We start from the raw sequence: 23,901 nt of genomic DNA on the forward strand, positions 1-23,901 counted from the left end.
AGAGGGGCGGTTGTCTGGGGGAGCGGGCTCGGGGTGATTCAGCGCCCGGCGAGGCGGAAGCGGCCCGAGGAGGAGGAGGAGGGGAGAGGCAGTCCGCTCCTGGGCGCTCGGGGTGGCACGAGCCCGCGGCCCGAGTGCGAGGCGGAGGCGAGGAGGCCGCGGGGACAGGAGGCCAGGCCGGCCGGGCCCCGCAGCCATGGAGAACGCGCACACAAAGACGGTGGAGGAGGTGCTGGGTCATTTCGGCGTCAACGAGAGCACGGGGCTGAGTCTGGAGCAGGTCAAGAAGCTCAAGGAGAGATGGGGCTCCAACGGTAGGTACCCGGCACCTCGGCTGCCGGAACGGCGCGGGCCCGAGAGCCGGGAAGATGGCTGACCCGGCTCCACCTCGTGGGTCTCGGCTCCGCGCCCGCGGACGACTGCGGGCAGCCCGCGCTGGCCCCGCGAGAGAGCAGCTGTGGGCAGGGGCCGGGCCTCGCGTCGACCTCCAGGGTCTGGAGCCCTTGACCTTCCCCGCGCGCAGACTGCTCGGCAGCCTCTGGTCGCCAGCAGCTGGCTCTGGTGGAGGGAGGGAAGGACGCGCCTCTTGCAGTCGGGTTGAGCCCTGCGAGGCATTTTCTTGTCCCCTGCCAATTTTTGAGGCGTCGGTGTAGTTGAGAAGCTCTCTGATCGTTCTTGTGCTACCCAAAGTTACACATCTGGCAGAAGTGATGACCTAGCTGAAATGGCTCCTTATCTCAGGAGCTCTGAATGATTTTACGAGCCAGACCTAAGGCCATTGATGACATGTTCTGCATATTTTCCTGGGGTATCATTTTGGAGTGCTTTATTGGGGAGGGTGATTGCTAGGTCCGTTTTCCAGAGACGTTGATGCTTAAAATTTCAGCAATTCTTTTTAGAAAGAGCGCTAATTTGTTTTTTCTCCTCTCGACACGTTGCTTGGTGAATTTCTACATTCTACAGAGTTGCCGGCCGAAGAAGGTGAGTAATCTTAATGTGTTATTTGTGTGTGTGCTCGCGCGCGCACTGATTTTTAAAATGACAGTTATGACAAATATGTTTGTTTCTAACAGGAAAAACCTTGCTGGAACTTGTGATTGAGCAGTTTGAAGACTTACTAGTTAGAATATTGTTACTGGCAGCGTGTATATCTTTTGTGAGTATGAAAAAATTATTTTCTCTGCTCCCTGAAAACTGAAAATATTCCATTAGGTAAACTAGAAAACAAATTATGTCTATTAGGTAAAATCATTTGTAGAATTAAGCTGTGTTTCCATATTTAAAAACAAAATAACCTAGATATTCTTACTTCTAAACAAAACACTTGAAGCTAATCATATTTGGAAAATTGATGCCTGACATTTACAGTGTGGGGAGAAATTATTCCCAAACCCATAGGGTCTTTACAAAGTCTTAGGGTTTATCAGCTTTAAGTAACAAAAAGTTTTTCATTGTCAGGCCTTTTTTTTTGTTCAATTTGTTTATCATGTTGTAAGATCATACTAAGATGATGTTGGACTCTTTGTAGGCTGTAAATAGAACTTAACAAAAGGAATATTCCAGTTGCTTTCCCTTCCTGGTAGTGGCAAGGTGACAGTTGTTCTTGACAGTGACAAGAATGATGACGGCAATGATGGCACCACTGTTGACCAAATTTGGTCACTGACCTTCAGGGTGCTGTATTTATCTAAATTGGACCCCCGTCTTGAGTGATTCCTAGGTTGAGATAACAAGGTTCAGTACAGTTCTAAATCTTAAAAGGAAAAAACTCAGTATAGTGTGTTTTTTCTCTTCTGTGTGGCTTGCCTGAGTTCTGTATAGTTGCTAAGAAACTGGTGAAATGCAAAGAACTACAGCAGAAAAAAGGTGATGGAAGTGGCAAGGATTTATCTAGGTTATTAAATTTTTTTCTGTTCAGTATTTTATATTGCATTTTTGGGGGGGGGGGACCGTAGACTTGGTAGTTTTCCTAAAAATGGTCACGAGAAGACACATGTTCCTAATCCTGATGGCATGAGATGACTTTTGTTCTTAAAAATACTTTATTCTTTAAAAAAAAAAAAAAAAAAAGTGCTGGGAAGTGAAAATTACCCAGTGCAATACTTTCAGGCTTTGCAAAACTGACACTGCTTCAAGGTTTCATTTTTGTGTATTTATACGTGCACAAGTCCTAGGGATCTACCTCAGCATTTATGACAACCATACCATGAAGTACTGACTTGAGAACTGAATAAAGCAGTGGGCGTTTTTTTTGTTCATTTATTTAGTTCAAATGAGGAAAGGATTAATTTTTTACCCCCCCCCCCCTTTTTTAAGGTAGATAGTGGCAGTGAGAAGTGATCTTTGGAGTAATTGTGTACATAAATTCTGCCATGAGACTTTAATATGTTAGCCAAGTGGTGTGTAGGCATTAATAATTCAGTCCCAAAGAATCTTTCCTGTGGTTTTCATTGAATAAAATTGAGAGTCCTAGCAAACCATTCAGTACTGAATTTTTATTACCGTGGGGCAAAATAAGTGAAATATTTGAGGGTAGTAGATTTGTGCTGGTCACATAATTTTTAAAGAACCTCAGCTTTGGCTGTTAAATCTGGTGTCCAGTAAGATCATTGTGATCAAGTTAATAGCTGGCGTGCATAAGCCAAAGATAAAACAGACTCTTACTGAACTGTTGTATGTATTTTAACTTGAAGCAGTGTTGGAAATAATGACGCTGTTGTGACAATAAACATTTGTTTTTCTTGTAGGGTCTCTTCAGTGGCCAGTTTGAGTGACTTTATGTTAGCATGTAGAATTGATGTGTTTTTTTAATTGTTGTTTGAAGTAATTAAGACTTTTTAGTTTGAGCATTTTCAAATGGATTTTAAAATACTAAAATTTTGTTTTAAGATAGGACATTGTCTTGTAGAGCTAAGCTTTGGAGTTGAAATTTGAGTTCCTTTTTGGTATAACTACTTGGAATTATTTTGTTTTATATTATGGATTGCTAAGTAGCAAAAGTGCTTAGGAATTAGTTTTACTATAGAATTCACCTAATTTGCTTTAGTTTATTTGATCAAGAAATTACTGTAGAGGGGCTGGGGATGTGGCTCAAGCGGTAGCACGCTCGCCTGGTATGCGTGCAGCCCGGGTTCGATCCTCAGCACCACATACAAACAAAGATGTTGTGTCCGCCGAAAACTAAAATAAATAAATAAATAAATATTAAAAAAAAAAACAAAAAAACATTTCAAAAAAAAAAAAAAAAAAAAGGTTCAACTATCCCTATGGGCCACTTTAATGCAGTTTCCTACTTTCTGCTGCAGCAAAATATTAACTATGGTTAACGGTTTACTACTTAGTTTGATATTTGAAATAAATTACAAATATGCCTTTTAACCTAGCAGGACCTAATGATTTATTATGTATGCTAAACTGAGAAATTTCTACTGAGAACTGACTACTCATTTTCATAAAAGAACTTGAAATATTCTACCATGTTTTTCCTGGTGAGCCAACAAGAAATCAATGACTACAAGATTTTTGTGCTCTTTTTTTTTTTTTGCAAGATGTAGCTCAGTGGTAGAGCAAGTGGTTTCATACTCAGCACCCACATAAAAATAAATATATAAGGATATTTAAAACAAAAAGAGCTATGACACAGTGCTACCTAAATGCTATTAAAAAAAAAAAAAAAACAAGGAACAAAAGGTCAAGTACAATATAGCAGTAGTCCCAACCCCAACCCCCCATCTCTCTCTCTCTCTCTCTCTCTCTCTCTCTCTCTCTCACACACACACACACACACTCAATCAACAAAACCCAGCTTTCTACAGTAATTTCTTTTTTTTTTTTTTTTTTTNGGGTGCTGAGTATGAAACCACTTGCTCTACCACTGAGCTACATCTTGCAAAAAAAAAAAGGAGCACAAAAATCTTGTAGTCATTGATTTCTTGTTGGCTCACCAGGAAAAACATGGTAGAATATTTCAAGTTCTTTTATGAAAATGAGTAGTCAGTTCTCAGTAGAAATTTCTCAGTTTAGCATACATAATAAATCATTAGGTCCTGCTAGGTTAAAAGGCATATTTGTAATTTATTTCAAATATCAAACTAAGTAGTAAACCGTTAACCATAGTTAATATTTTGCTGCAGCAGAAAGTAGGAAACTGCATTAAAGTGGCCCATAGGGATAGTTGAACCTTTTTTTTTTTTTTGGGTACCAGAGATTGAACTCAGGGGCATTCGACTACTGAGTTACATCCCCAGCCCTATTTTGTATTTTACTTAGAGACAGGGTCTCACTGAGTTGCTTAGTGCCTTGCAGTTGCTGAGGCTGGCTTTGAACTCTCGATATTCCTGCCTCAGCTTCCCGAGCTGCTGGGATTACGGGTATGGGCCATTATGCTCGGCAGTTGAAACAATTTTTAATATTCACCAAACTACTTTTCTTTAAATAAGGTCACTTTTGATTGGAAGAAGTTAACTCTACTTCCCCCTTTGCATATGAACATTAGAAATTTCTCAATTTGGCATTCAAAACTGTCATTTCATTTTGTGTTTCCGTCCTCTTGCATTACCGACTTTGCCCTAAATACAACACATCACATGGCTATTGAACTGGAGTGCCTGCCCACCTCTTCCTCTCTTTTCACTGTTGAGTACCTGCTGTAGACATTGAAGATACAGCAGTGAACAAAATGGACAAAGTTTCTTACCTGGAGAGTAGTACTGCTGAGAAAGGAAAACATGGGGGCTCTGGATAAGGGAGAACCAGTTTTTAAATAGGGTGGTCAGCTAATTCTCTAAGAAGGTGACTTCGATAAAAAACCTGAGAAATTGCATATTTGGGCCATATTGGTCTCACTCACATCTGTCCAAATCATATAAAGTCACCTTTCTTTGGTGACAGTTTGCATAGGTTTCTCTACCTTTAGCCTCCATTCCTATCCCAGCTATGTAGATTAACCTTAATGATGTGTGTGTTTTCCTGGTCACAATTGCTCAGATGACTTTGTTCCTCTGGCATTTTCAAAATGTATGGGATCTGTTTGCTTTGGTTTTTCTCAATGATATATTCAGGAAGTACTTATATTATATAATTTATTTTTTTCCCTGTTCTGTTTCTTTAAATATGGTATGACATAGGCAATTTGCTGATTTTATTTTATTTAACCGCTATCTTCCCCACCCCCTCACCCCTGCTTGGGGCCCAAGCCCAAGCCTCATACATGCGTGCAAGTGGTCTGCCTCTGAGCCATATTCCCCAGCCCTGGAGCTTTTCTTAAAATACAGTTTGGAAGATGAATTTTTTTTAAAAAAAATTGGGGCATATATTTATGGTGTACTTTGTGTGTGTGCGCGCATGCGCGCTACTAGAGATTGAACCCAGGGGCTTTTACCACTATTTTGTGTTCTGTTATTTTATTTTTTATTGTTGTTTTGTGTTATTTTATGACAGGGTCTTGCTAAGTTTCTAAGGCTGGATCAAAATTTGCAATCTTCCTAACTCAGCCTCTCTGGTTGCTAAGGTTATAGGCTGCATCACCGTGCTGGCCAAGTATTCTAGGGAAAAATAATTTATTCCTAAGTCTGAGAACATTGAAGAATGGTTTTTACATAGATTTGTATCTAGATTGGAAGAGAATGAGTTTTACTTCATGGGTTTTTTTTGGTTTGGGTTTTTTGTTTGTTTGTTTGTTTTGGTAGTTATAGATGGACAGCATGCCCTATTTTATTTATTTTTATGTGGTGCTGAGGATTGAACCCAGTGCCTAGGCAAGTGTTCTGCCATTGAGCTACAGCCCCAGCCCCTACTGTTTTTTGTTGTTTTAAGTCTGAAAGAATTTTTGTTTCCCACCCCAGAAAATTAGCACGCCATGTACTGGTAACCCTTTGTATCATTTTTATAAAAATCATTTAAAAAAGTGTTTGATTCTCTTAGTGTGTGTGTGTTACTGTTATTGGGTGTTGAACCTAGGACCTTGAGTATGCTGGGCAGGTATGCTATACTACTAAGCTATATGCCCAACCCTCTTTTTGTTTTTTTATCTTGAGACATGCACTTGCTGAGTTGCCCAGGCTGGTCTTGAACTTGTGATTTTCCTCCTCAGCCTCCTGAGTAGCTAGGATTACATGTTTGTGCTACCACACCATCCATTTCCTCTTCATAAAAGTTGTTGATGTGCTGGGCTGGGGTTGTGGCTCAGCGGTAGAGCGCTCGCCTAGCACATGCGAGGCCCTGGGTTCGATCCTCAGCACCACATAAAAATAAATAAAAGTGTTGTGTCCAAGTACAACTAAAAAAAATAAAATATTTTAAAAAGTTGTTGTGAATTCTACATTTATTGAAAAAGCACTTAAATGTCCAGAAGCACAGTGTAAATTTGAGGATACAACGATCAAAGTGATCGTTCTTTTAAGAAAAAAATTTTTTTTTTTTTGTTGGTGGACACAATCTTTATTATTATTTTTTTAATGTGCTGAGGATTGAACCCAATGCCCTACGCATGCTAGGCGAGCGTTCTACCTCTGAGCCACAACCCCAGCCCAAATATACCTTTTTTTGTTTGTGTGGTGCTGGGGATTGAACCCAGGGCCTTGTGCATGCGAGGCAAGTACTCTACCAACTGGGCTATATCCCCAGCCCCTCATTCTTTCTTTTTTGAGGGGATGTGATGCTAGACATCGAACTCAGGGACTCTTAGCTCTACCACTGAGCTGTACTGCTAGCCCCACCTCTTTTTTTTTTTTTGAGAGAATTTTTTTAAAATATTTTTTTTTAGTTCTCGGCGGACACAATATCTTTGTTTGTATGTGGTGCTGAGCATCGAACCTGGGCCGCACACATGCCAGGCGAGCGCAGCGCGCTACCGCTTGAGGCACATCCCCAGTCCCCGCCTCTTACTTTTTTATGGTCTTGCTTAGAGCTTGGCCTATTATCCCAACTTTAAGATAACTGAATCACAACATCATGACTTATCTCCCAGTTCACAGTTGAACACACCTTAACTTGGATTAAAATTTGCTTTGTTCATTATACATCCTTTTAGTTCCATTTTTCAGTGATGGTCATCAGTCCAAGGCCTTGAGCAGGCTAGGCAAGTGTTCTAACACTGAGAAATAAACCTTGTCTCACAGATTAGTCTTGTGGATAACTATTAAGATACCCTATTCTAACTTGTTATGGGTAATTGGGGATGGGTGTGGTGGGGCATGACTGTAATCCCAGTCATGACTTGGAGGGTCTGAAGCAGGTTTGCAAGTTGGAGGCCAGCCATTGAGACCCTGTCTCAAAAAATAAGGGTTGGGGATGTAGCTCAGTTGTTGAATGCCCCTGGATTTGATCCCTAGTATCAAAAAAAGAAGTGTAGTTGAGTGTTCATTAGCAAGTGGTTATTTCAAATATAGTTGGCATATTTGAAACCTAAACTCTCTTGAAAATGTTAGAAGATAGGTACTAAGTGCAGAGTTCAGAGGAAAGAAGAAATGGTTTATGCCTAAAATTACACTACAGTAGCCTTTTCTTCTACTTTATTTTGCAATTGTTTATGAAGTGTTACTTTTTTGCTCTCTTAGTGTTTGAGTTCATAATACTGCCAGGTTTGTACTAGTAAATATATATATCGAACATCAACTATGTACCAGAGGCTCTTCACAAGAAAAAGGAAATACAGATAATTTATATTCATCCAACCTGTTCTTTATTATCATTATCATTATTTATTTATTTTTTGTTGTTGATAGACCTTTATTTATTTACATGCAGTGTTGAGAATTGAACCCAGTGCCTCACTCATGCCAGGCAAATATGCTACTGCGGAGTCCCAGCCCCAGCCCCCCAACATGTGCTTCAGATTTTTCTCTTATCAGTTGAAAAACCCATGAGACTATTATATTACACTAATTAGGGTTCCTATATTCACCAAGGACCATATTTCACAATAATACACATTTTTTGAAAAGTGGAAGTTTGTTTTTATTGTCCTGTCACTACTTGCCTTCATCCTTTGCTCCAGTTGTTAAAGGATGTTGCTTAAAGTTTGTCCCCCAGGCTTGACTGCCAAGAAGGAAATTCATACCCACTTTAACAAGGTGTGAAGCTTATCTTACAGTTGCTAATGCCTCACTGACCTTTTGGAAAGGCCCTAGTCACTCTTCATGTTGAGCAAGTTTTCTCCCCTAAGAGCTGATTAAATGTATTATTTCTCTCATGCTCTTTTGTGCAAATGTTTTGAGAGGCTAGTATCAGCAGCTGTGATCCAACAACTATCAAAATTCCTGACTTCCTAGAGAAGTTTTCATTCCAGCATGAGGCCTGGCCTTAACACTAGGAATGCCCTGTTGAAAGTGTGCTGTGGCATTTATCATCCTCACTCTGGTTTTCTGCCTACTCTAGTTCACTGGCTGTCAGTAGAGATTGGCATGTGTCAGAACCTGGGTCCTGGTACTTCTTGTTTTATTTTTCCCTGCACAGATTGATCTGTTAATTCACCATTCCTCTCTTAGAAAATTCATATTTGGCCTTAGAGACAGGGTCTCACCTGAGTTGCTTAGGACCTCGCTGTTGCTCACTATCCTCCTTCTTCAGCCTCCCCTGGAGCCACTGGGATTATAGATGCGCACCACTATGCCCAGTTAAAAAGTGGGCTTTCGTTGTTTACTAGATCTTTTTTTTATTTTATTTTGAGACATGGTCTTGCTGAGTTACCAAGGGCCTCATTAAGTTGCTGAGGTTGGTGGAACTTGTGATCCTCTTGCTTTAGCCTCCTGAGTTGCTGAGATAACAGGTGTGCACCACTGCACCTGGCCTAAATAGATCTTTTAAAGACTTTCTTTAAAAATATGCATATTTTAAGGTTTTTTCCCCTTTTTAAAAGTGTCACCAGGCTTTGTGGCACAAGCCTGTAATCCCCGTGGCTTGGGAGGCTGAGGCAGGAGGACCAAGAGTTCAAAGCCAGTCTCAGCAATTTAGCGAGGCACTAAGCAACTCAGTGAGACTCTGTCTCTAATAAGATACAAAATAGGGCTGGGGACGTGGTTCAGTGGTCGTGTGCCCCTGAGTTCAATCCCTGGTACCCCTCCCCCCCAAAAAAAAAAGCGTGTCGGGGATCCAGCTAAAGGTTTTGTGGTTGTTAGGAAAACCATATGTTGCTGAGCTACATACCCAGCCCTTTTTATTTTTTATTTTGAGACAGGATCTCACTAAAGCTCCCAGACTGGCTGGGAGCTTGGGATCCTCCTGGTCAGCTGCCTCGGTAGCTGGGATTATGGGCATGTGCTATTATGCCCTGCTTATTAAGCAATATTATTATTACTTTTTAAAAGCCAGCTTTCCAGATTGGATCATTAAGACTAGCAGGTTTTCACAGAAATTCAGTTGGCATCTCAGGACCTGATCCTAGTGAAATATTTACCCATTTTTATCACTCTTTACCATGTTCTTTATTACTAAGGTTCATTATGTTGGATTTTTTTTTTTTAATCACTTTCATAGTAGCTTGATTATGATACAAGGTGGCTGTTAACTTGTAGTTCTTAACAAGGTTTGGTTGCATGAGCTAAAAGTTTAATCTTCTATTCCTTCTTGGGGCAGTGTTCTGTGTCCAGTTACAACTTTCTGGAATTTTGTCATCTCTGAAGTGTTATGTTGTTATACTAAAAATCATATGGATAATCTTCGAAATACATTCCCACAGAACAACTTTGTAGTAATTCTGAAGTGAATACCACTGAAAATAAGTGGAATTAGCAGTTTAAATACTCTAAATTTGAGTCAATAGCAAAATTGTTTTTACTATGAATTTACATTACGTCTGATGTTATTTGATATAAGCAATAGTCAATTAACTGTTAAAGGTATGGTTAAGAAGTTGTGTAGTTTCAGGGATGGGTACTGGGGATTGAACCCAGGGGTGCTTATCCACTGAGCCACATCCTTAGACCTTTTTATGTTTTGTTTTGAGACAGGGTCTTGCTAAGTTTTGCTGAGGCTGGCTTTGAACTTATGATCCTTCTGCCTCAGCTTTCTGAGCCACTGGGATTACAGGCGTGCACTACCACGCCTACCTAAGAAGTTTTGATCCCCAAAATTGCTATTAACAAAATTTAAGCTGATTGTTTTTATCATTACATCTTGTGGCGATTTTGTAGGAAAAGAGGGTTAGTCTATCATTCTTTTAGTGCCAGCTACTTTTGTTGTAAAAGTGGCACTAAGCCTAAAAACATATTAACATATGCCATTTATCTTCTAGGTTTTGGCTTGGTTTGAAGAAGGAGAAGAAACAATTACAGCCTTTGTAGAACCTTTCGTGATTCTACTTATATTAGTAGCCAATGCAATTGTGGGTGTATGGCAGGTAAGCAAAAACTACTGCAGTGCTAAATTTTAGCAATTTATGTAAGTTATTTCAAACTGCACAAATCTTTTATCTTTTTCCTAATATATTGAGTAAAAAATGTCTGTAGAAAGTTTATGATTTTTCATTTGTTTAATGATAGATTTTAGACCTGTCATGGATGTCTGTTTTGCTATTAAAATTGCTCAACCTTCTTGGTAACAAGGAATTAAGAACATGGATGAGAAGCCAGGTGTGGTGACACATTCCTGTTGTCCCCAGCACTCGGGAGGCTAAGCCCAGAGGATTACTTGAGACCAGCCTGAACAATATAGCAAGACCATGTCTCAAGAAGGAAAATGGATGAGAGGAGCTACTTAAGGAAACCAGGAAATATGAGGACCAAAATCTGTCTTTATTTTTCCTAGTTGTTTCCTATGATAAACTTTTAAACTCAACGTCATCTTTGTTCTCCTTGGATTTTTAGGTGATTTTAGCTATAAAAATTATTTGAACCCTAAATTGTTTTAAGTATTGGGCTTTGGGGCTTTCGATGGATGTAGTCAACCTCTTTGAGGATTAAAATAAGAGTATGCCTGTCACTTTTAAAGTGAAAGCATCTTATAAATGTAGTCCTGTTGGAATTATAAACTTAATTTTTATTAATAAATATATGATGGGCTCATGGAAGCATAGCTTATTTTTTAAGAAATTGTGTTGGGCATTGAATCCAGAGCCTTACACAGGCCACTCGAGCAAGCACTCTACCACTGAGCTACATCTCCAGCACCTAAAAGAAAATTTTGTGTATGTTTCTTTTTTCTTTATTTTACTTATTTGTTTACAGTGGTGTTAAGGATTTAAACCAAGGCCTCATGCATGCTAAGCTGTGAGCTATACCAGATCCTCTCATTTTTATTATTAAGTGATTTATACCATTTATTATGATAGTTACTTCATGCACATTCCCATTTATTTCATCCTTAAAATTATATTACTAGGCAGATCATATTCCCATTTGACAGAAGGGACACTGAGGTTCCCATACACATATTAATAGAAATTCTTGGATTTGAACCCAAGCCCAGGCGGATGTGATCTGAATTCCAAAATGAAATTTTTTTATGAAAGTTTCATAAGACTTTTAGTTTGTCTTTATTTTAAAACAGAGTGACATTCTTTAGTTTTCTCATGTTTCCATAGTATCCTAGGTGGTGTGAGCAATACTAAAAGGTTCTTGCCTTCTGGAAATAAATTATTATGTTAGGTAGTATTGAGGAACCTGTCGTTTCTGACCAGTGTCATCAAAGAAGGTGGTGATGACAAGCAGTTAGGAACTGTTACGGAGTTTTGCAGGTGGAGGCTGGGGAGATGATTTCAGCAAAGGAGGAGAATGAGAATGGTACCAGATTTGTTTGAAGAATGACAGGCCTATTTGGATTTGAGTAGGAGATGTAAATGGAGCGAGGTGGAGATTATAAACTTTGTAGAACTGGGGGAAACCTTAGAAGTACTGTAAGTTATCCTTTTGGTAGTTGTGTTTGTATTTCTCTAAGTCTACTATTTTCTGGGGTAACTGGTTTAAATCTGTCATTGTTTCCCTTTCAGATTCTCTACACTCTAAATATTCCTTTTAATAGTTTGAATTGAGTGGGGGAAGGAGATGTTATTTAGGTGATTTTAATTGTCATCTTTGTCTTCTGGGTTTGAGAGATGTAGTTGATCTAATTTCAATGGACTTTTGTAGTTGGAGCAAAATATAGTGCTTGTGGAACATTTCCTTAACCTTGACTAATCCAGTTTAATTCTCCCTAACAAGATCTTGAGAAGGTGAAACTGTACGATTCATAACTTTAGGGGGTTGGACACAGTGGTACACACCTGTACCACTAGCTATTTGGGAAGCTGAAGCAGGAAGATTGCAAGTTTGAGGCCAGCCTCAGCAGTTTAGCAAGACTTTGTCTCCAAATAGAAAGGGGTGTTGGGAGGCTGAGACAGGAGGATCGTGAGTTCAAAGCCAGCCTGAGCAACAGCAAGGTGCTAAGCAACTCAGTGAGACCCTGTCTCTAAATAAAATACAAAATAGGGCTGGGGATGTGGCTCGGTAGTCAGTGTCCCTGCATTCATTCCCTGATACCACCCTGCCCCCCCCCCAAAAAAAAAAAAAAAAAGAAAGAAAGAAAAAGGGCTGGGGATACGCTGGGTGGTAGAGTTCCCCTGGTTTTAATCCCTAGTACAGGGGTAGGGGGACTTTGTTTCAAAATTGACTAACTGAATAGCGACAATATTCCAAATTTATTCTTCCTCCAATATTAGAAACATTAGAATTTAAATTATAGTAGTTACATTGATTATGGTTAAATATTCTAATATTTAGCAGTGTGATGATGAAATTCTAGCAGTTCATTGGTCTTTAATTTCTTAGGGTTTGTGACATAACTTGATTTTTAAAAATTCATCACTGCATTTATAAGGTGCCAAAACTTTTGTCTAAGCATTTTACATAAAACTTAATTCTCACAACACTTCCTTGAGGTAGTTGTTTTACAGGTAGTAAAACCTGTGTGTTGTAAAATTTATTCACAATCACATAGCTGTTGAGTGAAACAGCCTGGATTAAACCTAGGCAACCTGACTTTAGACTGTTCTGCCATATAGCTTTTCATGTGACACAGGGTTGATATAAATGGTATGGGTACATGTGGCTGGAGTTGAAGGCTGTGTGCTTAGGAACAGCAGGTTTTGTAACCTCTTTTCCTCATTATAGTTTGTTCCTTTACCCTTCTTGGGGTGTTTATCTTTTCATTTTTAATCCAAAATCATAAGTGCCCTTGTAAAACAATTGGCATCATAAAATGAAATTTTTAATACAAACTTCATTAGTTCATTATTTAATTATTAAGATTTAGATTAAAATTTTAATTCCTGGCCTAGAAATAATACTTGCAGTGGCAGGCAAGTGTTTACTACACTTATCTTTTGTTTTCTTTTATTTAGGAAAGAAATGCTGAGAACGCAATTGAAGCCCTTAAGGAATATGAGCCTGAAATGGGCAAAGTGTATCGACAGGACAGAAAGAGTGTGCAGAGGATTAAAGCTAAAGACATAGTTCCTGGTGATATCGTAGAAATTGCTGGTGAGTCAAGTTTGTCATGTTTTTTATTTTTTCTTTAGGTTGTATATCTGAATGTGGTCTTTTTCTAAAGGCTATTAATATATATTAATACTTGGGGCTAGGGCTATAGCTCATTGGCAAAGTGCTTGCCTAGCATGCGTGAGGCACTGGGTTTGATCTTCAGCACCACATAAAAATTAACAAAATAAATGGCTTCTGTCCATCTACAACTACAAAGAAATAAAATAAGATAATCGTTTCACGTATCAGGTATCAGTTATATTACATTTTAGTGCCATCAAAACATTCTTTTCTTTTTTTTTAATTTTTTTTTTTTTTTTTTTTCAGTTTTAGGTGGACACAATCTCTTTATTTTTATTTATTTATTTATTTTTAATATTTATTTTTTAGTTATCAGCGGACACAACATCTTTGTTTATATGTGGTGCTGAGAATCGAACCCGGGCCGCACGCATGCCAGGCGAGCGCGCTACAGCTTGAGCCACATCCCAGCCCCTTTATTTTGTTTTTATGTGGTGCTGAGAATCGAACCCAGTGCCTCATGCATGCTAGGCGAGTGCGCTACCACTTGAGCCACATCACCAGCCCTCCTCCTTTTCTTTACTGGGGATTAAAACCAGGGACTCTACCACTGGGCTACTCGAGTCCTTTTTTATTATTTTGAAATGGGGTCTTGTTAAATTGCTGAGGCTGAACTTGAACTTACGATCCTCCTGCCCTCAGCTTCCTAAGTCACTGAGATTACAGGCCTGACCCCAGAAACATTCTGTTTTCTATAAGATTATTTCAAAGTGTTTAACTACTTCCTTTCATACTGTTGGTAAGGCAATTTTTTTTTTTTTTTTTTTGTCTTTTGAGATGGGGTCTTGCTATGTTGCCATGGCTGGTCTCAAATTCCTGGTTTCAAGTGATATCCTCTTCTTCAGCCTCCTGGGTGGTTAGGACTATAGGCATGGCCATCATGCCTAGCAGAAGTGTTTTGTTTTTAAATATGTTTTACTAGTTTAGATACATCCTAGTTGCTAAAGAAGTAACACTTAAATGTTGATTTGACAATTATAGTGAGCAGTTCATTGGGATACTATATAAGGTTTATTTCTGTTTTTGATTCTTGGCACAAACATTAAGTCATACTTTTTTAACTATCAAATTGAGTTAAGGGCAATGTCATTTACCGTGAAAGCCATGCTCAGAAACACTTTTATATCATTCTGAGCCAGTGGTCTTGGCCTGGATTGTAGGGATTCACTTCAGAGTGTACCACAATGTACTGAATGTCCCACAACCTCAGAGGGGTCTAGTTCTCAATGCTCCAGATCAATACCATTTATTCAAATAGCTCTGAATCAGAATCAACTCGTTTAGGTTCTTTTGTCTTAAAAACATTTTATGTTTGCAATTATGTCAAAATAAAAAGTTTTAAGATGGAGAATTAACACATAGCCTTCCCTTAGGTTCTCCTAAGTTTAATATTCTATTATAGGTGCTTTTTCAGTGTATATGTACATAGGCTTTCTGTTTGAGAATGTATTACAGATCTGATGCCCCTTTACTCCTAACTACTTTAGTGTTTATTTTATAAAATGTACGTTCCCTTATCAACCTCAATGCAATTATGGAAATTGACACAATACTATTATCTATAGGCCTTATTGAAAATTACTAGTTGTTACTTTCTTAAAAAATTTTTTTTTTCTTTAGTTGTAAATGAACACAATGACTTTAATTATTTTTATGTGGTGCTGAGGATTGAACCCAGTGCCTCACACATGCTAGGTGAGCACTCTTATCACTGAGCACACAACCCCAGCCCCAGTTGTTACTTTTTTAAAAGAAAAAAAAAATGTGAGGTGGGGAATTAATTGGTCAGAATGGTAGCAGGGTTCAGTAGCACACACGTATAATCCCAGCTGCTCAGGAGCCTGAGGCAGGAGGATTGCAAATTTGAGGCCAGCCCGGGCAAGGTAACAAGACCCTGTGTCAAAAAATAGAAAGCCCTAGGGATGTAGCTCAGTGATAAAGTGCTTGCCTAATGTTCCTGAGGCCTTGGGTTCAATCTTCAGTACCACTAGGTGGGGGGGGTGGGGAGCAAGAAAATAGGTCAAAATGAGGAACGTTAGACACAGAGAAGCTATTTTAGTAATCGAGGTAAGAAATAATGAGGGCAAGACATAACTAGGGCAGCAGCCTTAAGAATAATGTAAGATGTTAGGATTTTATGAATGTGGTTCTTAAACAGGCATGTACATGGGAATCATTTGGGGCTACTCTTTACCAGGTCTCAACCCAAAATATTAACGAAATGTCCCTTTAGTGTGGAATTGTAGTCGTGTATTTTGAAAGTGAGCCTCTGATTTAAATGCAAAGGAACAGGTTTGGATCACTAAGTGGATATAGAATCAAAGGTGTTGGTAGGATTTCTAGTTTAGATGATTGGATCAGAGTAACAGAGGAAGACAGGAAAATAATTGTCATTCCATAAACATATGGTAGGTTGGGTTGCAGATGGCCTTGCCTACATATGTATATACAATTGTTTGGCTTCAATTGCCATTTCTCCAGCTTCATCTGGGATACATTCTCAGCCTATCAAATTGAGAATATTTTAATGTATTTGGTCTACTATTTCAGTGTATTGGGTCTCCATTAAGACTATAACCAGCTTCTTTTCTGCCTTGATGGTTTTGGTTTCTTTTTTCCTCTGAATCCTGTTTCTTGCTGGGCTTTGCCTTCTTGGTAGGGCATTCTAACCACCTAGTGGACTGAGAGAATCTTGGAGTCTTTTGGATTCTTCCCCCTCTTATCTTATTTGACACTGAGACCATTGTCTCTACTGACCTCAGAGCACATCCAAGTCCATGAACTCTGTCTCCTTGGTTATCACACCAGTCTGGCTGTTGTCTCACACTGTAACTATCCTAGGGAGGCTCTGGCTTCCCTTGTTGACTTCTTCCATTCCATCTTCCACCCAACGGTCAGTGGTTTCTTAAAGGGCATGTCATCTGTTCATCAACCCTTAGGTGGCTTCCCTATTGCTCTTGAAATATAAAATTCTTTCTTTGACTTAATAGAACTTGCATGTCCCTGTTTCTGTGAATTCATCTTATGCAGTTTGTTTATGCTCCAGGCATACAGGCTTTTTCAGTACCACCAGATTTTCCTTACCTTTTTTGGAAAGTTTGATAAATCCTACAGACTTTATTCACTTGCCCAATGCATTCATCACATAGTGGAGAAGCTTTGGTTATAACCCTGATCTGACTTTCTGCACACTGTATATTTCCATTTTTTTGTATTATATATATTGCATTTGACAGTTTAGGAACGACAGAGAATGGTTGATCCATAGTGTGTGGTCTGAGATTTCTAGTCTTCTAGAATCTCTCTTTAATTTATTTAATTCTCCTCTCTCCTGCCCCCAGTAATGGGAATTGAACCTACATCCACTCACTGCTGAGTTACACCTCCAGCCCTCTTTAATTTTTAAGACAGAGTCTTGTTAAGTTGCTGAAATTGATCTAGAACTTGTGATCCTCCTGTCTTAGCCTCTAGAGTCACTGGGATTACAGGTGTGCACCACTGCACCAGCCTATTTTATCTGTTTTTAATGGTACAGTTCTGTGCCATTAAGTATGTTCATACTGTCATACCGCTATCACCACCATCCATCTCCATTACTTTTTCATCATCCCTCAACCTAAAAAAACCATATATCCATTAAAAACTCATTTCCCATTCTCTTCTCCCTTGGTTCCTGACAATTATTTCCTGTCTTTTAATACTAAAAACAAATTAAACTCAAAAAACCAAGTTGAATATTCAAAAAAGATGAGTTTTAAATTCCTTGTCCTTCATCTCAGGTGAATATAGTATCTGCTACAGGCAATACATACATTAAAATTCATTTCCCTTTCACTAGTTTCTGAATCCTTAATGGGAAGTGTCACCTTGACAGTTGACATCTTCTTGTTGGGTATGTTCTCTAAAATCAGAAGTAGAGGGTAAGTTCAGTTAATGGGAACATGCTTATTTTATTTCGCAGCTTACTGTGTAGAATAGATCATTGCCATCTGTGTATGTGGTCAGTAATAGCTGAACTTAAAATGTATGGATACTGTAATAACTTTGCAAATGATTTTTAACCTTCAACCACTGCACATAAATAACTATTCACCTTTTGTAGTTGAAAAATAAGTCTGTGGCTTATTTCCTCTGCCTTCAACTACTTATTAGATGATATATAATGTACTTGGTAAATCTATACATAGCGTAGGTATCAATCATTTCAGTTATACCCAGGTCACCATTTATTTAAATGGCTTTACTGAGACAATAGCATGTCATTAGTTTACTCTTAAAGTACACAGTTAATGCCGAGTGCTGTGGCACATGCCTATAATCCCAGCAGCTCAGGATGTTGAGGCAAGAAGATCTCAAGTTCAAAGCCAGCCTCAGCAAGGTACTAAGCGACGCAGTGAGACTCTGTCTCTAAATAAAATACAAAAAAATAAAGCTGGGGATGTGGCTCAGTGCCCCTGAGTTCCATCCCTGGTACCCACCCCACCCCCTGTCAAAAAAAAAATATACAGTTAAGTGTGGTCACAGAGTCTGTAATCATCACGGTCTAATTGTGGAACATTTTCATCCTCTCGCTATTATGTATTATTTTTCTTTGTATTTAACCTAATAATTCAGTTCTTGGAAAGTGTAGAAGTGAATTTCATTCGGATTTTTTTTTTTTTCTTCTTAAAGTTTTATTGTCACCAGGTATGGTGGCACACACCTGTAATTGTAGCTGCTTGGGAGGCTAAGGCATGGTTTAAAATTTGAGGCCAGCATGGGCAACTTACCAAGACCCTGTCCCCCAAAAGAGGGAAAAGTCTTACTGTCTACCTAAACTGAAAGAATAAATGGCATAAATTGAGCTTTTATAATTTAAAATATATAATAGTTTTATGCTTTTATTTAAACTATAAATTGGGCATGAAAAGGTAATTATATATTGGAACAATGGAAAATATTGTAAAATATTTGGAAGTTGAAAATGTACTGACTTGTGTTCCTGATGCTTTCAGACAGGAACAGACATTTTTGAGGTCATTTAGAATGTTAAGGTTCATCTCCTGTCTCTAAGTGATAAAGTTCTTTTTGCCATCTGTTGGAAGATATCTGATAGGATGATTCAGTTGAGTTTTTGGAAAGTTAGGCTGGATTGGTTTTGGGGGGGAGATGTGGAAAGCATTAAGGAAATTAAATTTAGATGTTGCTATTACTAGTTAATAACCTTTCCAAGGAGAAGTTGTCTTAAGTATGAATTACAACTAGGGTTCACATAAGCATTTGTATCTAGAACACAGGATCCAAATAACATTGATTTGGCAAATAAATATTTGGGAATAATGACTCATGTATTCATCTTCTAAAGCCACAGTAGTTTTACATTATCTTAGTGCCAAGAAAATAGTTCTCTAGATGGATGGAAACCAAAAATAGTAAAATTGCATATGCTCTTAAGAAGCGAATGTCAGTATTCTAAAACTTTGTGTTACTTGCTGATATTATAAAAGTGAATCAAGTGAGAGCAAAAAATGTCCCAATTTTAGCATTTGGGGGTTATTTATTGATTTTTCAAGGGCATTGTTTTCTGGATTGTTTAAAACAAAACTTCATGTATCTTGGTAACCTAGGTTGACAGCACAAGAACATAAATATTCTCAGATGACTTTGGTCCTGTAGTGTACTTTGGACTGACTCCTGTTTTTGATTGTGTCATTTCTATCACTTACATAATCTTAAATAAAATTGTATTTGCTTTAGAGCTGTAAGAAATTTATATTCCCTAAAGTGAAGATGAAATGTTGGGCTGTAGTGCCAACAATTTTAAAATATATTCAAGTATAGAATACTTCTTAAACTTCACTAATACTTAAAGGAAGGTATGTTTCACTTTTAATAGTAAACTTGCAGTATTGAAATTTGGTAACCACACATGAAGTGGCTTTTCCAATCAGTTTTCAGTTGCGTAAAAGGCAAAGTTGTGAAATAGGTGACTCAATATGTGTAAGAAAATCTAGATTATCTGAATTCTGCAGCTGATTGACCTCTTTACAGAATCAGGTAATTACAGTGGACTCTTCAAGAGAGTGTTCTGGCTCTAGAATATATCTGATTCTAATAGTTTGATCATGAGGCTTGGACTGATTTCAGTGTTGGGATTGGAGCAGAGTCTGGCTTTGAACATTCAGCAAATATTTAATCCACATCTGCTGAGCTCCTGGATGCTATAGAACAGAAGGTTGACAAAGATTGTTTTGGGGGCTGGGATTGTGGCTTAGTGGTAGAGTGCTTGCCTAGCATGCATGAGGCACTGGGTTCGATCCCCAGGCACCACATAAAAATAAACAAATAAAAGTATTGTGGCCATCTACAACTAAAAAATATATTTTAAAAAAAAAGGTTGTTTTTGAAAAGGACCAGCTAGTAAATATTTGAGGCTTTTTGTCTCACATGTTCCATATCCAGTCTGTTAGTTTAAATTTAAAAAAAAAAAATTTTGCCAATCTTTTAAAAATGTAAAAATGAGGGCTGTGGTTGTGGGTCAGTGGAAAAGCACTTACCTAGCATGTGTAAGGTACTAGGTTTGATCCTCAGCACCACATAAAAATAAATAAAATAAATATAATGAAAAATGTAAAAATGAGAACTTAAAAGACATGGTGGGGGGTGCAGGTTTAGTTGCACATGCCTGTAATCCCAGCAACACGGGAAGCTTAAGGCAGGAGGATCATAAGTTTAAGGCCAGCCTTAATAACTTAGTGAGACCCTGTTTCGAAATAGAAAATGTGGAGGCTGGGGATATAACTTAGTTGGAAGAGTGCTTGCCTTGCATGCACAAAGCCCTAGGTTCAATCCCCAGCACCACAAAAAAATACATACAAAAAGTGGTGTGGTTTTCGACATAGCATAGAGTGTAGAATACTTGCCTGGCATGTGTGAGGCACTGGGTTTATAACTAATACTTCAGAGGGGAAAAATGTGCCTTAAGATTTAGCCAGCAGTTTGGCATGTTTAGAGCAACACTTTTCTAACTTCAGATGCAGAGAAATCACCTGATAAGGTATCATCACAATGAACAGTTTTGTTCTTAAATAATAAATAGAATCGAAAGCAAAGAGGTATGACCAAGTAAGGTTCTGAGCATGTTTATTCTGGTTCGTTTTCTTCCCCCCTTGTGTAGAATTATTTCGTGGTGAGAAGGATGAGAGAACGAGGGCTCTTTAGAGATGCAGGTTGAAATATCTGTATCCAGATAAAACAGAAAATAATTATTTTTTGTGAATCCTGGAAGCTACATCTGTTTTTAAAACAGAATAATTCTTTATCTAAAGAACTTGTATAGGGGATGGAGTTGTAGCTCAGCGGTAGAGCGCTTGCCTAGCACGTGCAAGGCACTAGGTTCGATTCTCAACACCACATAAATAAAATAAAGGTATTGTGTTCAACAACAACTAAAAAAAAATTACAAAAGAACGTGGGAGTGGGGGCTGTAGTAGAGCATTTGCCTAGCATGTGTGAGACACTGGGTTCTATCCTAAGCACCATATAAAAATAAATAAATAAAATAAAGGTCCATCTACAACTAAAAAAAAAAAAACAGTTTTTTTTAAAGCAGTATTTTTTTTTTTATTTTAATATTTATTTTTTAGTTCTCGGCGGACACAACATCTTTGTTTGTATGTGGTGCTGAGGATCGAACCCGGGCTGCACGCATGCCAGGCGAGCGCGCTACCGCTTGAGCCACATCCCCAGCCCTAAAAAAAATTTTTTTAAAAACTTGCTTAAAGCAGAATAGCAAAATGAAAACAAATCAATGCAGGTATTTAGAAGTAGAGAGTTTTGAGATCTAAGGTCCTTCAGCAGTGTTAGGATATTAAAAACTCAGAAATGAGGCACTCTCGGAGGTCTCTCTAGCCATCAGACCGTGATGGACCAGTCGATCTTGAAACCTGACCTGATTTCATGGGGCTGGCATTTCCTGATTTCCTGTAATTACCTCCTCTCCCTTCCCATGACTCAGTGGTAGTCACAGTACCAGTAAGTGTCAACCTTTCCATTCTTTCCATTGAGATTAGGATTTTAGAAAAGTAGAAGAAAACTACATGGTTTGGGATTCAGTTTTCCTAAGTTTATTAAAGACGATCACTTTCGAAAACCAAGCAAAGCGGTCAACATTGCCAGAGCTGGGACCATTGCAAGGTTGAGAGTTGTAGGGAGATGGCAGGAATCTGAATTTGGTGGAAACCATAGACATTTATAGGGAATTCTTCTATGAATTAAAGCGTTTTTCACAGAAGTATTTGTCCTGTAGCACTGTAACAGAAGAGTTAGAAACACCAGATGGCCTTGAAAATGGAGACTGATTTGAGCCTGTAGTGTGGTTGTATAATACTGGGACCTTGAAAAGTGCCTCACTAATAAAATGAGAAGGAGATAATGGCATGTTTCTTGTGAGCAGTTGAGAGGTTGAAGTAGTGACTTATGCAGCCTTTACAACAAGTGCTTGGTATAATAGCAGTGTTCTCGGGCTGGGGTTGTGGCTCAGTGGTAGAGCGCCTGGCTTACACATGTGAAGCATTGGGTTTGATCCTTAGCACCACATATAAATAAGTAAAGGTATTATGTCCATCTACAAAAAGAATGATCTAGTCAGGTGCTGTGGTACACGCCTGTGATCCCAGCAGCTTGGGAGGCTGAGGCAGGAGGGTCGCAAATTCAAAGCCAGCCTCAGCAACTTAGCCAAGACCCTGTCTCAGAAAAAAGCTGGGGATATGTGGCTCAGTGGGTAAGTACCCCTGGGTTCAATTCTCAACACCAAAAAAATGATCCAGAAGGTAACTACTGTTAACAGTGATGCATATTTGTTGAATAACCTTTTTAAAGCATGTTTTACTTTTGTAGTTTAAAAAGAAAAAATCATATTGGGAGGTATGCCACATGTTGTACACTCTAACCTTAGGTGGCCCATGGCTGCCTCTACCACATATATTCATGGTTATCATGCTGTTTTTTATTTCTCTAGTATTTAGGATCATGCCTGCATAGAACCAGCCAAGCCAATTTTAAAATCAGTTTTATTTTAAAGTATTCCTTTTGACTTAAAATGTACCCTTTTTTAAAAATTATTTTTAGTCTCACTGTAGAACTTAACTGTTAAGTATTATTAAACCTTATTTAACCCAACTAAGTCTCAGATCTCTTTGGGCCCTGATTTTTTATTGTTTGTTGATTTGTGACATAGTTCAACTTGATAGAAGTCTCTTGATGTTTGTATATTAAAGGAAATGTGTGTGCAAGCATTTTGTTCATTGACAAGTATTTTACTTAGCAATGTACCCAACACACAGTGAGTGGTAGGAATTAGGGAATCATTGGTGGCCCATAGACTCTGCCTTCATGGAGCTTTTGGTCTCTTGAGATAGGTACACCAGAACATAGTGTTGAGTATCAGGAAGGGGTGCTCTTTGTGGCCCATCCTAAGGGATAACCAGCCTAATTTGAGAGTTCAGGGAAATCCTTGCTCTGTAGGGGAGAAAAGAGAGGGGGTGTGAGTACCCAGAAAGCACCGTGAGGAACTGAATTGTGTTTGAAGTTCAGAGAGGAGAGAGTGGTGAGGGGTAGGCAGCAGTTGGTCATGTTATAATCTGTGGTGGGAGACTAACCTATATCTCAAGTCTTGAGAAGCACTTGAAACACAGGAGAGTAGTTTCACATTGGTTTTTTACTTTTGGTACTAGGTATTGAACCCCAGGAGTACTCTATCACCGAGCTACATGCCCAGCCTTTTTATTATTATTTTTTTTAGACAGGTTCTCCTTTAATTGCTTTGGGTCTTGCTAAATTGCTGAGGCTGACCTCAAACTTGTGATCTCCTGTCTCAGCCTTCCCAGGTGCTGAAATTATAGAAGTGTGACACCACACCTGGCCACATTGGCACTTTTAAAAAGAGAATGCTACCCACCAAATGAGATTGGGGCAAATGTAATCTATACTGTGGTGCTCTATAATGTTATTCCTGCTCACCCAAGGCCTGGAAGTAATAAGCAAGTAGTGAAAATGCAAGTCATAGTTAAATGTGTAAGGATAATTTATTTCGTTATGACTTGCTTTTCCTAGAGCCATTTAAACTTAAAAACAATAGTGAAATTAAAAAAAAAAAAAGAAAGATAAAGAAAAAAATGGGTCTGGGGTTGTGGCTCAGCGGTAGAGCCCTCGCCTATCACATGCAAGGCGCTGGGTTCGATCCTCAGCACCACATAAAAATAAATAGAATAAAGATATTGTGTCCAACTATAAGTAAATTTTTTTTTTTTTAATAATAGTGGAGGGAAGGATTGGGGCTCAGTGGTATAGAATGCTTGTCTAGGATGTGCAAGGCCCTGGGTTCAATCCC

The 23,901-nt window shown here is 38.6% G+C and overlaps 1 protein-coding gene across 2 annotated transcripts in view; it reads left to right on the forward strand.

Annotated features, from left to right (window-relative positions):
* The first annotated feature begins 2 nt into the window (after positions 1 to 2).
* The window catches only part of Atp2a2 (ATPase sarcoplasmic/endoplasmic reticulum Ca2+ transporting 2), a 56,702-nt gene continuing 32,803 nt past the window's right edge, over positions 3 to 23,901 (forward strand). For both annotated transcript variants that reach the window (XR_007341383.1, XM_015502495.1), the window contains exons 1-5: positions 3 to 314; positions 964 to 981; positions 1,074 to 1,156; positions 10,232 to 10,336; positions 13,313 to 13,451. Coding sequence is in view for 1 of the 2 variants with exons in the window: in XM_015502495.1 (XP_015357981.1) it covers positions 197 to 314; positions 964 to 981; positions 1,074 to 1,156; positions 10,232 to 10,336; positions 13,313 to 13,451 (463 nt within the window). In the remaining variant the exon portion in view is untranslated. The remainder of the gene's footprint in view (positions 315 to 963; positions 982 to 1,073; positions 1,157 to 10,231; positions 10,337 to 13,312; positions 13,452 to 23,901) is intronic.

This window comes from Marmota marmota, unplaced genomic scaffold (assembly GCF_001458135.2).
Source record: "Marmota marmota marmota unplaced genomic scaffold, marMar, whole genome shotgun sequence".
Lineage (NCBI taxonomy): Eukaryota > Metazoa > Chordata > Mammalia > Rodentia > Sciuridae > Marmota > Marmota marmota.